The sequence below is a fragment of the Ochotona curzoniae genome, unplaced genomic scaffold, assembly GCF_017591425.1.
Source record: "Ochotona curzoniae isolate NIBS_2020 unplaced genomic scaffold, NIBS_Ocur_1.0 scaffold_4701, whole genome shotgun sequence".
In the NCBI taxonomy this organism is placed as follows: Eukaryota; Metazoa; Chordata; class Mammalia; order Lagomorpha; family Ochotonidae; genus Ochotona; species Ochotona curzoniae.
Genome location: NW_024467122.1, coordinates 11366289 through 11381890, shown reverse-complemented (window position 1 = coordinate 11381890; position 15602 = coordinate 11366289). Strand labels below are relative to the sequence as shown.

Sequence of the window (15602 nt, the reverse complement as noted above, 5' to 3'; positions counted from 1 at the left end):
CTCAGGGAATTCTCAAAGCAGTGTGCACAGTGAGAGCTGAGTAGGGGAAAATTAGACACAGATACTGGTCAGATCAGGATTCAGGAAGTTCGGAGACTCTACTGGTTCCACCAGACAGGGCTGTGGGAAGGCCTTGGGGCTGGCTCGGAGTTTCCTACCCGAGACAGCCTGGCCTTGTACATGAATTGTCCCTTTTTCTTACATTAATGCACAGGAAAGAGTGTGGGGAAACATGGATTTCTCACACCTGGTTAACTGTGCCTGGGAAGAAGACATTTGGCCAGGCTGCCCTGCCTGTGTGCAGGTGACAAGGTGAGGAAGGCACATGCGCGTCAGACCAGGGGTTTATTATCAGTGTCTCTCTTCACAGTGTTCACAATGCTTTCATCAACAGAGGTAGGAACTGGCTAAACTGATAGTGTTGGAAGATGTCTTGTATTAGCAAGACATGGCTGTGTCTTACATATCCTGTCAGGATGCTATGTCATATCAGGTAGAAAATTGGTTCTCCATGATCCCAAGATTCACAGTCTTCTGCTCAAATCCCAGGTCTGCCCTTAATGGCTGGATGACCCTGGACAAGTCACTCATGCTTTCTGTGCCTATCTGCTGCCCCCACAGAGCACCTCATCCAAGCCCATATGTAGACATCAACACAACACCGATCCTTTCCCCATTTTACCCCTCCCCTAGGTTACCTTTCCCATGGTTCCTGGAGCTACATTTTTGTAAGGTGTCAACCTTCAGCCTGCTCTGTCTTTTTCCTAGGCCAGGAAAGAAGCTTCACAGCAGCCCGCTGCCCAACATGGACCTTCTAGGCTACTGCTGTTCAGGGAATGAGTATAGACGTTCTTGGTATGAGTGAATAGGTACATGAACAAGCCACAGGATCACATTTTTTAGGTTTCCCATCTTAGCAAGACTGGACTCCTTGTTGGCAGCCTCATTTGTAAGGTGTAAAAGAAATGGAAACACCACTAGGAGCAAATTGCAATCATATATTTAGTATCATGAACATCCAGCACTGTCTTGCTGGTGGGTTCTGAGCATCACCAGCAGCCTCCTGATGGGAACGCCAATGTACCTTGTGTTAGCGCTGCTGTGTCTTGGGCCAGTGGATGTGTGAATCATCTTTACAGACTGTAACAGGGCCCTGTGTCACTCACCTGTTCAAGTCCCACATGAATCTTCAAGGTCCTTCTAACGAAGTCTTCAGCCACCAGTCCCAACAAGCATGAAGGGTGTTAGGAAGCCCTGATGTCACCCCTATATGTGATGTGGCTCTGCTATCCAAAACCTTGAGCAGCAGACAGAAATTCTTCTCCTCTCCCCATAGGTAGAAAACACAGAAGGCCTGTTTGTTGATAATATCCAGACATGGGGTAGGTAGAGGTTGGCTGAGATTTCCTGAATAGCACTTCAAATGCTGTGTTTGTATTATGCCTTTAGCTGTGCCCCATCCAGTGAAGAGGACACAGGTTCACCACAGCCCTCGGCTCCTCTGGTGTCTCCGTGGTAGTTTTCTCCATGGAGCTTGACTCTTTCTGCTCTCTCACCCCTTTCAACTAGACTGTAGATTGAGCTCAACATTCATGCAGAACCAGTCGTGCCCATCACAGCCTGGGTTTGTCTCAGGCACTGTGCATCCCAGGGTTTAGCAGGGACGGGAAAGGGCAAAGTCACTTGACAGTGAGGAACAGGGTCTCACTGGGATGTGTTTGTGTGTCTGGAGGAGGGGACGGAGTCGTCATTTGCTCACACAGGCAAAGCTGGGTTCTGTCTGCCTACAGACCCTGTGCAGGTGGCTGCACGTAGGCACACCCTGGTGTTCACCTGAGCAGTAGTTACCTGTGTGAAGGGTTCCTTATGCTTTGCACCCACAGTCCTGGAAAGAGCTGCCTGGCTTCTTTCACTGTCTGATTTCTGTGCTGACCAGTATGGCTAATCTCAGCATTGCTCCATACTCCTTCTGCCTGGCGCTCCCTGCCCTCTCCTCTTCTTTGCAACGGAAGTGTTTTTATTGGACACTTTTAATTTGAGAGCGCAGGTAGGCTCATCTTTGCCTCTTTGCTCCAAGTCAATCAGAATACTCTCAGCTTCTGAGAATAAGAAAGCGAGGATGATCCTGAGCATCATTTTCTCAGGACATTGTAAACTCTTCGGTTCTCATTAGCACCCCCTTCAGGAGGCTTTTCAGGATAGTGTTTCTCATTATCTTCCCTTGACATTTTCATACCAAAGATCTGCTGTGCTTCTGTTGGTTACTGAACACATGTATCTGTGCTTTAGACATACAAGAGACAGTAACATTTCCCATTTCATGAACTGGCTGCCATCCAGAGAATGCAGTCTGGAGATCAAAGAGTGTGTCCCTGGGACAGGGGCTTCAGGCCTGGTGTGTGCTGTTGCCAGATGAGCAATCCAAACAATGACCAGCCAAATTTGAACTTCAGAGACAGCAGGAAACGTAGTTAGCCAAAGTATGTCCTACACCGTATTTACATGCCAGATTTGATCTGGCAACAGTATGAGTGAGGCTGTGTTGGGGAAGAACTGCATAAGTGTCATTTTCATAGCTGGGATGAATGAGCACCACTGTTTAATGGACTGGATGAGAGGAGGCCAGATCACTTTGGGTGACATGTCTGCTGCTTCTTGTTTCACCAAGGGACAGGAGAGACAGCCAAATTAGCCATTTCCATGAGGCACTCATCACGGCTGTTTTTTTTTTTTTTTTAATTCTACCTAAAAATGCATAAACTATTTGCAAGCTGTGAAAGTGACATATGGTAAATCCAGGGACTATTGGAAACCACATGCTGGACACAGCTGTATGTTCTCATCCACATTTCTGTTTACACTCCAACCTAGATGATGCCAGAGGAAGGCATCAAAAGAAGATCCGAAGCAAAACGCAAAATTACCTCAACCTGTATGCGGTGGAAGGCCTGCGCACATTGTGCATTGCCAAAAGGGTGAGAATTCTTGCTAGAGACTTCTCCGCCCTGCACCACTCCAAACGTGCAACACCCAACCCAGCACTCAACAGTGTGTGTCTCATAGGTTCTCAGCCAAGAAGAATACGCTTGCTGGTTGCAAGGCCACTTAGAAGCAGAATCCTCCCTGGAAAATCGTGATGAACTCCTCTTCCAGTCTGCCTTGCGTCTGGAGACAAATCTGCACCTGCTAGGTAAGACCCCTTGTGACTGGCCTGTTATATGCCTCAGTGATAAGTTGGCAGATGGTTCTGGTGAGACAGATGTGCAGCTGTCATCAGGGGCCGCTCATCCACAAGCCTGGATGGGCCTGGATGGAACGTTCTCCCTATGGCCTGCTTCTATGGGGTCCATTGCTACACCCCACCAACTCAAGTTTTTCACTAAAAGTAGAGATAAGGAGAAAGCCCTGTGACAAGTGATGGTGGAAAAGATTTCTCCCCTCTGGGAAACAAAAGAAAATGGTTGACACACAGAGATGGCTTGTGAATATTTCAGAGCTGGTTCTTGTGAATATTTCACAGGTGCGCTTGGAATGAAAAGACGACTGACTCAGTTGTAGTAGGATGTGTTCATATGTCCTATTTTGGTCATATTTATATTTAATCTATGCTGATTACTATTCATAATAATATAAGTATTTTATGATTATTTCAATATTTCATTTGAGATTTTAAATATTGATTTAATTCTGTATTCATTACACTATTTAACAAATGAGCTGAGTCTCTGGATGTGAGCTCTGGGTGTCCTTATGAGAAGCCAGTTAGGGCAGCGTTGTCCGTGCATGGCCTTTCTGCGGGGTCAGATAGTGCATATCTTCATTTGACACAGAAAAAGCTAGCATTCGCATGGTGTCAGACCCTGGGCAGAGAATTTGGGAAATTCTCATATTTGTATGGATATCTAATCTAAACTAGAGTTCATGGTTAACTCACTAGCATATGGTATGGTAGATATGCAGGATTTTAAATTGTTTATGGAAAATGTGTGTAATAGAAGAATTGTGTATGGAATTGGAACCTCTTTTATACTTCTTTTTACCTCCTGAATAGCTCTAACTTCTCAAGTGGACTGACGTCCTCCTCTGGCATCCCTTTTGCCAGGGAGTGTTAGTCCCACTTTCTAGAGCAATGCAGACAAGATTGCTTCCCTGCTTCATGTGATGAGACCTCAATTGTAGGAAGATGGCCACAAGTCATTGAGCCATGCCTAGTGCACTGCCCCTGCTCAGAGTCCAGGACCCCGGCTGGTTGACTAGTCTTAATTCTGCTTCTTGTTGATGATGCAAGCTTGACAAATAGTTCAGCCTTTGCCACATCCGGTTTACCTTATCTATTACCTGGGTGTAATTATTCAGAGGGGCCAAGGTCCTAGGAGAGTGACACAGGGCAGAGGGTGAAGTGCCGTGCATAGTGCAGGCACAGGCCGCAGCGTGCAAGTGGCAGTATGGTAGCAAGTCTGAGGTTATTGCATATACACGTGTGACAGCCTGGCTGATCTCTATAGACTGCACTTGTCTCTATTAACATACCCTAAGTTTCTGAATAGCCATAATATAGTCCAGGCTAACCTTGAACTAGATGTCAGATCATCTTCCTAAGTCTTTCTCACACAAATTTCTCACTGGCTTGGGCAACAATGTGAGTGACTCAAATGAGCATTGTATACATATCCCTTGTTCCAGTTCTTTCTCTTGGTGGCCATCAGTAACTGGCCTGGTTATTGATGGCATTTAGAATTGTGGTTCCGTTGTGCCCCACTGCCACTCAGGAGTCAGTTTCTTCCCTGCAGAGGCACAGGACAGTGCTTCTGCAATCCGTCACTTAATGAGGAACCCCTGGATTGTCCACAGTGGGCAGGGCGCTGAAGCCTGCTCTTGCCCACTGGTCAGAGCCCATTAATAAGTTTTCAAGAAGAATGTTGTCATTTTGCATAAATTTTCAGAATTTCATGCAACCTTTTGATGGTAGATTGAAATCAGCCAACGTGGGAGTATTTACATCCCAGAAATGGGCAAACGTGACAGATCAGCCTGCCTCCCACAGCCGGCTGTTAATTCCCTACCACCTCCTACTTCCTGACCTACTGATGATCTACATCAGGGGCCCTGTGTTCCAACTCTCAGTTTCATTCTTGAAGAAAGCAAAGCAAGCCCTTTATATTTTTCATATTCCAAAGCCAAATACTCCTTTCAATTTTTTTTTCTTTCTTTTGGGTGCTTAAGTTAAATAACATCCAAGAACCACAAATAAATATGTTCTGTAGAAAGAATCATCATTCTCACTGTGTCTTGGAAATTTTCTTTTCCATCGTGTTCTGGCCAAGAACCTGAACTCGAAAGAAAGACAACATTCTGCTCTCTTTCCCCAGTGTTCGTGTGGGCTTTTCTAAATGCCATCACTCCTCCGTTGGTGACATACTTTCTCCTTCTGTTAACAGCTGCCCAACACTGACACACAGTGATGCATGGTGGCACTAGCTTGGCTCCAAATGCTAGCAACTCCCCATGTTCCAATAGTTAGCGTTGCCAGGCCCTCCCAAAGGTCATGTTGTAAAGGGGCTGGCATTCACCCCAAGTCACATAAATCATGCTACAAACAAGCTACCTTGGAAAGTGCAAGACACTGTGACGTTGAGTCTTGCCTGAAAAAAGACTCAGACTGCTTCTAGACTCAGATTTACCTGTGAGGCCTACCATGCCTTCTCCCTTGGTAGACATTGAACTGAAGGGCCCTGGTTGAGTAGGCAGGGTACACTGGGCTTTTAATTCAGGAAATTGCCATGTTATGGAGTGACAAGTGGTAAATGACTGAATTATGTATCAAACACCAGAGTGAAAGCAGTGTCCTGATATATTGTCAATAATCCTTCAAGCTTAGTCATTACTATGATTATTCTTATTGTTAGCATAAAGTAGGGACATGATGCTGTGAGCATATAGCAGCAAGCAAAATCATCCCTCTGTCCTTGCCCAGTCTTTAAGAGCAAATCACAGAAGTGATGACATTTGCAATGAGCCAAGGACCTATCTCTACTGGAGCCAAAGAGCTGAAGGAGGGAAACAGACCAAGACCAAGTTAAATGTTGTCTCCATGCCTGGGTGTCAGGATATGATTGCAGCCAGCATGCAGCATCCTCTTGCTTCGCTTCTAAGCAAGTCCTAAGCACTATACTATATCCCACCAGGTCTTGTGGAAATTCATTTTCAGAGTAGAGTATAGCTTGGGCTGTAGATATTATGTATGCACCTGACACCTTGGTTCCATCTCCTCCCTCCAAATACCTACCGTCTCTTCCATAGTAGGAGAAGTGGAAATGGTGCTTAGGCCATCTGTGCTCCTATAACAAAATACTTTTCACAGTACCAGAGGTTGGAAATTCAAGTTTAAGGCCAAGAACCAGTGCCTGTGGAAGACTTTCTAGTTTGCAGATGGCCACTTTTTGCTGTGGCAGAGAGAGATATATTTGTGGCTCTTTTCATCATGGGAGAATGGGGTCCCCATCCTTGTCATTTACTCTAAATCTAATCCCTCCTCCAGCTGTCCACCTCCTGGTACTTTCACATTGAGAGTCAGGTCTTTAGCCTAGGAAGCAGAATTGGCAAGGACCCCTACACACACACATACCACCACCACCACCACCACCACGCACATGCAAAGCTAGAGCTTGGAAAGCTGTATTCACAACTTCCTTTAGAGCAGGGAAACAGAAACCCATGAGCAAGTTATTAATAGGTGAGAAAGCAGAGGCAGTCCCTCTCAGTATATGTCTGCACTGAACGCATATTCAGAATCCTTACCCAAAATTCTTGCGTTCCAGAAGTGTCTTGGATTTCAGATCTGGGGAAATTCAGGAGATATTTGTTTATACCTACTAAGATATCTGAGGATGAGATGCAGTCTAAACAAAATTCAATGACATCTATCCCTTATAACATAGTCTAAGCGTAATTTGATGTGATGTTTTTAGCGCTTCTTTGTTGTGACCATGATCCATCACATGAGGTCAAGTGTAGAATTTTCTGCTGTGGCATCATATTGGTGTTCAAATGTTTCAGATTTTTGAGGTTCTGATTAGGAATGTTCAACCTGTAGTACATTTTCCCTAACTGAGACCAGCAAGCAAAAACCCACTTCTTGGATTCTTTACGTTTCTAGGAAAACTATCTTCAGCAAAGCATCCCTTTCAAGAATAACATGTCTTGTGTTGTTAGCCTCCATAATGAGTGGTAAACTGTGCTGAGTGTGAACATTATAAATTTTACTAACCAGAACCTTTATAGGAATGAATCGGTTTTAAGGGGTTTTTTTGGTTTGTTTTGTTTTTTTAATCTTCGGACCATAGCCATCCCTACCACCTTCGCTCACGTTTTGTTTTCAAATTGTTTGTAAAAGTTATCTGTAAAAGGGAGCTAGGTATGAGTCAGAAAGAATTTGAGACATTTTATTGTAAGAACACATAATGGTGTCCAGTGACTCGCCATGGTTCCTACACATGGGTTGATGAGTCACATTGAGAGGAGTAATCAAAATGTCTGCTAGTGACCTGCAACAATGAATCATCAAAGCATGCGTCCAAAAGGGACTTCCTCTCCTGGAGTGGCAGCCAGACCTGGCAGCTGAACCTCCAAAAGATCCCAGTCTCTAGGGCTGAAAAACTTGTGTGGCATTTGAACCCTGTTAAGATCTGAGGCCACACAAGAGGGCTCCTTTACACTGTTGTGTGTTTATTTCACCAGGTGCTACTGGTATTGAAGATCGCCTGCAGGAGGGAGTCCCTGAAACCATCACTAAATTGCGTCAGGCAGGCCTGCAGATTTGGGTTCTGTCTGGAGACAAGCAGGAAACAGCCATCAACGTTGCCTACGCCTGCAAACTCCTAGATCACGGCGAGGAGGTCATCACTCTAAATGCTGAGTCACAGGTATAGGCAAGCTTGGGCAGGGGGTGTGCTCCAGCTGTGGTGGCCTCAACGTTCAACATGACTCCCAAGTCATATTCTGCAGAGAGGCGTTTAATGGCAGGTCCTTGCCTCTGTATCCCTGTTTACACCTGTGCTTGTTTCTGGAGATTGAGTTGTTCTAATCATTGTACTGGAAGGTGTGGAACTTGCTGAAATGTCTCACCGTCCAAAGAATGCACTTCTTGGCTACACCCATGTGAAGCTCAACCTGCTTTTTCCTGACATAAAGTGCATATTGCTAGTATCGGGACTTTTTTTTTCCTGAGGTCGTATGTTCCTAACACGCGAAGCCAGAACAGCAGCCCATTCAGTGCTGATCTCTCCAGGATCTTGGTTGTCTCATGGATGTCCCAGCATGAAAGTGAGGGTTAGTTTTCATCCTCACTCATTTATCTACTTAAATTCTCAAGCTTAGTTTTCTGCCCTCGTCTAAGCCTTAGTTTCTTCCAGGACTCACACACGAGCTGGATGGTGGGCTTTTTCAGTGGAGCAGGGAGCCTTCCTTTCCTGCAAACCAGCTCCTCCCCTGCCCTAACTGCCGTAAGCCATGCAGTTAACCGTGGTAGTTTACAATAGCTAACATGACAAACATACATAAATAAAACTGACCTGTACAAATCAATCGTATTTTTCTATGTTATAAATAGTTGGAAAGTGAAATGTGTAAAAAAACAAACAAGAAGCCTTTACAACACCTCCAAAATGCTGTAATTTGGTATATATCTAACAAAAATGTGTTTATGACTTACATAGTTATGAAACTGTAAAATGATGAAATGAGTAAAGGAAAATACCTCCTCCAAGTTGACAGACATACCATGTTCATAGATTTTCAGATCAACATAATAAAGACATCCACTGCCTAATTGACATATACATTTAAGTAAAGCTCTTACTAGGAATTTCCTGAATACAGAAGATTCTCAGTGTTGGTTGAACAGGCCAGATTTCCAGGATGTGTCACAGGGAACCATTTGCCAACCCTGTGGGCTTCCTGGGTGCAGAGGGCCAGGAGCCAGGGAGTTCCCTGGTATGTCCCAGAAACAGCCAGCCCACCTGAGTCTCGAGCTCCCATATCTGGTTGCTGCCCAGTGCAGAGTTCTCATAAATCTTTCTGCTCTCTGTAACTCAGGTCCAAATGCCTTTCTCCTTTGTCCTGTTCCTCATCCTCTTCTCCTTATCCTGGTCCTCTCTTCCTCGTTTTCTTTTGCTTCTCATCTTCCTTTTTGTCCTCTTCTTCCTTTTTTCTTTCTCGTCCTCTTTCTTCGCATCCTCCTCCTTCTTCTTCTCCCTTATCCTTCTTCTGCTGCTTCTGCTTTGACGTCTCCTCTTTCTTCTATGATAGAACCCAGGAAGTTGCATTTCTTTAGGATCCCATCATAGTGAAAAAAAATTACTGTGATCCTTATGGTATTACCTCAATAAGCAACAGGGGTTACATAAGAACTTCAGAGAATAACAGAGCAATATGCAAGGGCAGGAGGATGGGAATGGGAAGGAGAGGGCAGGGGAACCCCTGCAGCCTAACCCAGCAGCAACCTAACAATGATACAGCATGCCTTCCCAAGTGGAGCTTTGCCATTACAGACTCTGCACTGTAATGTGGGAGATAAAGCAGAATGTCCCAGAAATGCAAAGCAGTTTGTTCTCTTCTATGTAGAAAGTTACCCTTTTCAATCAACCTTTAAAGTTTCTGGAGGGTGGCCTTCTGGGCAGTCAAATCCTGTAGCCTAGTGCCCCAAAAGGCTGTCACTCCAGGGATGTGCAAGAAGTGATCAAAGTCTTTGGTATGGACTTAAAGTAAACCACACTGTTCTCTGGTGTCCATTTCAGGAAGCTTGTGCAGCCCTGCTGGACCAGTGCCTACAGTATATGCAGTCCCGGGGTGTCTGCAGCTCCACCCCAGAGAAGACGGAAGGCAACGTGACTGTAGGGTTCTCTCCTTTCTCCTCATCCAACATACCCTCTGCTACCACCCACAGTCCGTGCCTCGTGATTGATGGGAGGAGTCTAGCCTATGCCCTTGAGAAAAGCCTGGAGGACAAATTTCTCATCCTTGCCAAGCAGTGCCGCTCAGTCCTCTGCTGTCGGTCAACCCCTCTGCAGAAGAGCATGGTGGTGAAGCTGGTCAGAAGCAAGCTCAAGGCCATGACCCTGGCCATAGGCAAGTAGTTAAAATGGACAAACCAACGCAACCTGTCTGCTAAAGCAGTCTCGTTCAGCTGCTTCCTTCCGGTCTGAATTTCTAAAATCTTTCCATGCAGCACCATTGGGAAATGTCTTCCTCTTCTTTTCCCATTTATAAAATACACCCAGCTAGACAAAGTAACCAACATGTTCTATTTATACAGCTCACATTGGTAAGCCACAAAACAGCAGCAGTAGACATAAGTACATGTCACATGATCAGTAATACCATGCAAGCTTAGAAAGGCAAGCTGGAACTTAACCTATTTCTTGGGAAGCAGATGCAAGAGAGCTGCCCATCCCGGAAGTCCTGGCCACCATGGAGGGGCTGCATGGTCAGCATTAGCCCATCCATCCCTTTCAAGGATTTCAGACATGGGAGTGATAAGAATTCTCATTGCGTCTCATCAACTGAACTTCATGGATTATTCTGAGGCAAGAACTTAATTAAATGAATCTATCATAAGAGATGAATAGTTCTGAAACTTTACATTTGCCTAAGAATTTTGTATCTATGTGTTTCTGGTGGTTTGTTCTTGTGAATATTAGTGGCCTGAAGAGTTTTCTAGACTCCTCTCCAATGATGCCATGGGACCACTTGCATCCTTGCAGGCAGTACCTCCCACTTCTGGGTCAAAGTCTTCACATACGTTTAGGAACCCAGCAGCACCATCTCCTGATGAGGGCCAGGAAAGGCGTGGTTCCCAGGTTGACCAGTAGGTCCACATCTTGGTGAGCTCTGAAAGAATGACCTCACTAAGCAATCAATCACTTAAAATTACAGTGTTCTCTATGGGCATCACTCCTTGTCGAGGTAGAGATTCCTGCTCTATCCTGTGAGAGCCTTCTGTTGAGAGGATGTGGGGGCAAGGAAGAGCCTTGACCTCAGCTTGGACATTATAGAGACATGGTCCTGCACCCCCTGAGAGCTGTGGTATCTGCTAAGGAGAGTGCATAGGTGGGTCCATGGTGCCTGTCCAAGAGACATGAGGGAAATATCAATGTACAACCCTTTGGCCCATGCAGTTCCACCAAGATTCTCTGAGTGGGAGCTGGAGGCAAGAATTAAGACACTGCAGGTTGGATTTGTGTCACTCACCAGCTTTCCTCCTCCCTTGTACTTTAGCATCCTCAGTGAAGACATGAGAACAAGCTCTGCCTCAAAAGGCTGACTTAAGATGTGAATGATAAACCACATGTTCAGTGCCTAGCTCAGCCATTTCATCCCTGGTGTCTAGTGTTTGTAAAATAGAAGTTAAGCCTTAGCTAATTAGAAGGAAAAGAGGAAACAAAGCAGATTTTTAAAAAGACAATGGAAAAATGATGGTCTATCTAAACCTCTATTCCATTGCATTGATCCTATGACCCACTCCTGTGATGTGGAATCATCAATGCAGATCACAATTCATTTTGTCATGGAAAAAATTCAGAAGGTGTAGAGAATTGTATTGCCTCATATAATAGCTTGACAGTAAATATACACCTTTACGGGATTCAATGTAATATTTTGATATGTGTTCAAATCAGGGCAGTTGGCACATCCATCACCCCAAACATGTTTCACCAAATTTTAGTTTGAAAGATAATTGACTGATAGCCTCCAATGGGCCAGATTCAATACAAATCAGAAAATCACAAGAAAAAGAGCAGTTCACAGCCATGTGACGCTTTGTGTATCCATACCTCATAGCACTTGTGCCCCTTAAGCTCCTGAGGTGCTGTGATCTGGGCTGTCCTGCCCACCAAGAGTACTCACTAGCCCTGAATGATACTAGCTTTGTGTGTCTCGCTGGCTTTCCTTGAAGGTGCCAAGAGCTCTGACTTAATCCTGGGTTCCTAAGTATTTTCTCTCTGTGGTTCGACAGAATAAGAGAAAGCACTCCTTTCTCACACCCTCAGGAGGCCTAAAGTTGAGCAAAATACTTAATAAACTGACTGATTATCAATGTATCAAAAGTGAATTACAGTTTTACGGGCTGAATTTAGCTGCCCAGATATGGGTCAGGGTGGTGGATATATAGGCTCATCCTCCACCTACAGTGCCAACATCCCATATATACACCAGTTAATGTTCTAGCTGCTTCGTTTCTGATCCAGCTTCCTGTTTATGGTTGTGAAGGCGGTGAAGGATGTCTCAAGTCCTTGGGCCCTGGCACCCATGTGGGAAACCCAAAAGAAGCCCCTGGCTCATGGCTTTGGATTGAGTCAGCACCAGCCATTGCAACCATTTGAGGAATGAACCAGTGGATAGAAGATCTTGCTCTTTTTATCTCCTCTTTTCAATTTGCATTTCAATTGAAAATTAATAAATCTTAAAAAGCAACTAACTCCAGTAAGTCTAAGTTTTATATACCCATGAATACTAAAATATACACTTTAGCAAATCTATTTTATAAAATAATGAAGTATTTGTATAACAGACATATCCTCCCATGAATTTTAAGTCATCTCTGATTCACTTAGAATACCCAATGCAACTCATACTCAACTGAAATAGCTGAGCAACTGTATTACTGATGATGGTGGTGATGATGGTGGTGGTGGTGATGATGATGGTACGGAGACCCCCAAACTCAGACTGTTTGATTCTGTGCCTCTCAACTCAAGTGATTCTTCCTGCCTGTACTTTTTCTAGGTGATGGAGCCAATGATGTCAGCATGATCCAAGTAGCAGATGTGGGTGTTGGAATCTCAGGCCAAGAGGGCATGCAGGTAAAGAGCCACCAGGATGGCCTCGTGAGATGCCTCTTGTCCCGTCACACTGTAAGCTATTCTGGCCTTGCTCAGGACACCATGTGGTGAAGCTAAAGGGTTTGCTTCGATGTAACTGCCATTCTTCTTCTGTGAGACTGATAATAGAAGGTAAAGGGGAATGTCACATTTATGAAGGGTGTATAATAAAGGTGTCTACAGTATGTTTTTGTGAAATGGTTCAGAAAGAGGCTAGGTGATTCGCCACCTGCCGTCAGGCTCCTGATGGTGAATCTGTGGGAGGCACGTAAGACTGCTCCTGAGCACCACAGTAATTCCCTTTTGGAAAACTTTCATGTGGTGCTGTTGGAACCCAGAGTCATGATAAAAATGGAATGTGGCCATCTTGACTCACCCAATAACTCAGCTCTGCAGTTTTTCATTTGTTGCTGTGTCAGATCTTGATGTGTGATCCAGACATTGAACAAATGAGTTAATTAAAAATGCGCCTCTTTTAGGTTTAGTATCACAACTTCCAGCACTTAAGTTTGAAACTTTTTTTTTGTTTAGCTTGGTGGAGACTTAAGGGAACACTTTATCCAGTGTTTTTCTTCCAAAAGTAAAGATGCTAACCACCATTTAGTTTTCATGAATTAATTCACCAGTTCCCTCACCTAATCAGCATTTATTTATTGAGCACTTGCCTTGTGTCAGGACTGTGCAGAGTTTGTTAGTTTTTCTTCTTCTTCATTTTTTTTTTTTGCTTTGTATTAAAAAAAGCAATCACATGAAAGGTCCCCAGTTGAAAGCAAAGAATAGTTGGTTTTGCTATCCGTGGATGATCAGTCTCAGGACACCTGTGGATAATAAAATTTGCACTTTAGTAAATCCATTTTGTAAAATAATGAAATATTTGGATAGCAGACACATCCTCCCATGTATCTTAAGTAAGTCTTCTCTGACTTACTTAGAATGCCTAATGCAATGTAAATAGTACATAAAATAGTCATCAGACTACATTGTATAGGGAACAGAACCAAGGAAAATCTCAGTATGTGTTCTGGACAGAATTTCTCTTTTCTGAATCTTTCTGATCCATGATTGTTTAAAAACAGGAGTCTACAACCTTTGAATAAGAGGGGCCAACAACTTGATTTCTACCTTGGGCCCACTCAGCATTCTCCTTCCCTGCTCCCGCTTATGTCTGACTTGAGTCCCTGTGTCAGGTTACTTGTACACACATTTAGTCTGTGACATTGAAATGGAAAGAAAAAGTTGTGTTTGACTCACCTTACCTCCCCACACTACCCCAGGCATGTGGGGGAAATAATTCATGCATTCTGACTTTGCAACATTGCTTTTGTTTTTATTGTCAACTAAAGCAAAACACCAATGGTGGTAGGGAGTGCATTGAACTCTAATAGGCAGAGAAACTCAACAAGTAAATGCCTTCACTATCAAAGAGGATAATGCTAAGTGCTCAGTGGGGAGAGGATTGAGTGAGCACTTCTAGTCTGTTGCTCAAGGTGCAAGTACTACTCCCAGTCAAAGGGATCTGTGACCTCAAGCCAGGTGAGGAGTGATGGGGACAGTGCAGCCATGAGGCCCATGCCTTGACATGCAGCTCTAAGTGGGTGTTAACTTCTAGGTTGGATGTACTTGGACACTTCTGAATTTATTTAAAGTTCAGTTTCCTTACTGGGGAGGTATTATGTAAGATGGTAATAAAGCTTCATGCTTTTCCTTATTTTTCTGGGTGTTCAAGTTGTCCAGGTTAACATGACCCTGTTGCTTGTACGTCAGTCCAGTAAAGGAAAGGATGCTGTACTGAGCCGTATGAGAGTCAGGAGCTAGGGTGTTGTGGGATTTCAGGGCTGGGCACTGAGCCATGGAGGATGTGAAAGGATGAGTAGTTGAGCCTTCCCCACATCAGCTCAGGCCATGGAGGAGGCTGTTGCAGGCAGGCAGGGAGCCCCAGGGCAGGTAACAGTTTCTGCGTCTGCCAAGAAGCTCCATCTTCTGATTCTCTGTGTTTGTTGAGCAGCCCCTGGAGCAGTCATGGGGAACTTTTTCTGCCAAGGGCTTTCTGCATATTTACATCATTTATGGACTATACAAAATTATCCACTTTCAAATTATCCTGCTACAGATCTACTAAATTTCAAGTGCCAGCAATAGCTGTCTTCGTAGAGCTAGAATAAATGATTTCACAGGCCTTATAAGGCCTTTGAGTGAATGCTGCCACCCCTGTCCTAGAGCCAAGCACTGGCTGGGAACTCAGGGGAGCGTAATAATCACAGCAGTTACCATCTTGGCTCCCCTGGAATTTCTGCAGCTGAAGATGTTTAAAAGGCCACCTGGACGGTAGGACTGTCATTGTGTTTGGGGTCTAGATTGGGGGTATGAAGGAGGGGCAAAAGGCCGGAAAGCCAGGTGAACTTGACCAGAAGCAGTTGACATGCAGTTTGTCTTGAGTTTAGGCTTCCACTTGGAAGACCAGCTGAAGGGCTGCCTTGTAGCCCGGTTGAAGAGCCACCCTTTAACAGAGCCTTTATACTGATTCCACAGAGGGTAGACCCTGAACCTGCTTGCCTCCACATCTCAAGGTCCATGCTGGGTAGCAGTGGGGACTTGACACATGATTTCAAGAAAATGAATAATAAGATGAATGCATGAAGAATCAACATTCATAAACCTTTTAAACTCCCATGCAAATATTTTGATAAGAAGAAGAATGGAGATATTTACTTTGAAATCATGATT

The 15602-nt window shown here is 44.4% G+C and overlaps 1 protein-coding gene across 1 annotated transcript in view; it reads left to right on the top strand.

Moving 5' to 3' along the window:
* The window catches only part of ATP10A (ATPase phospholipid transporting 10A (putative)), a 142458-nt gene that overhangs the window by 119914 nt on the left and 6942 nt on the right, over positions 1 to 15602 (top strand). Inside the window, exons 11-15 of the mRNA XM_040969940.1 lie at positions 2872 to 2975; positions 3064 to 3190; positions 7738 to 7922; positions 9795 to 10125; positions 12784 to 12860. Of these exons, the coding sequence (XP_040825874.1) occupies positions 2872 to 2975; positions 3064 to 3190; positions 7738 to 7922; positions 9795 to 10125; positions 12784 to 12860 (824 nt within the window). The remainder of the gene's footprint in view (positions 1 to 2871; positions 2976 to 3063; positions 3191 to 7737; positions 7923 to 9794; positions 10126 to 12783; positions 12861 to 15602) is intronic.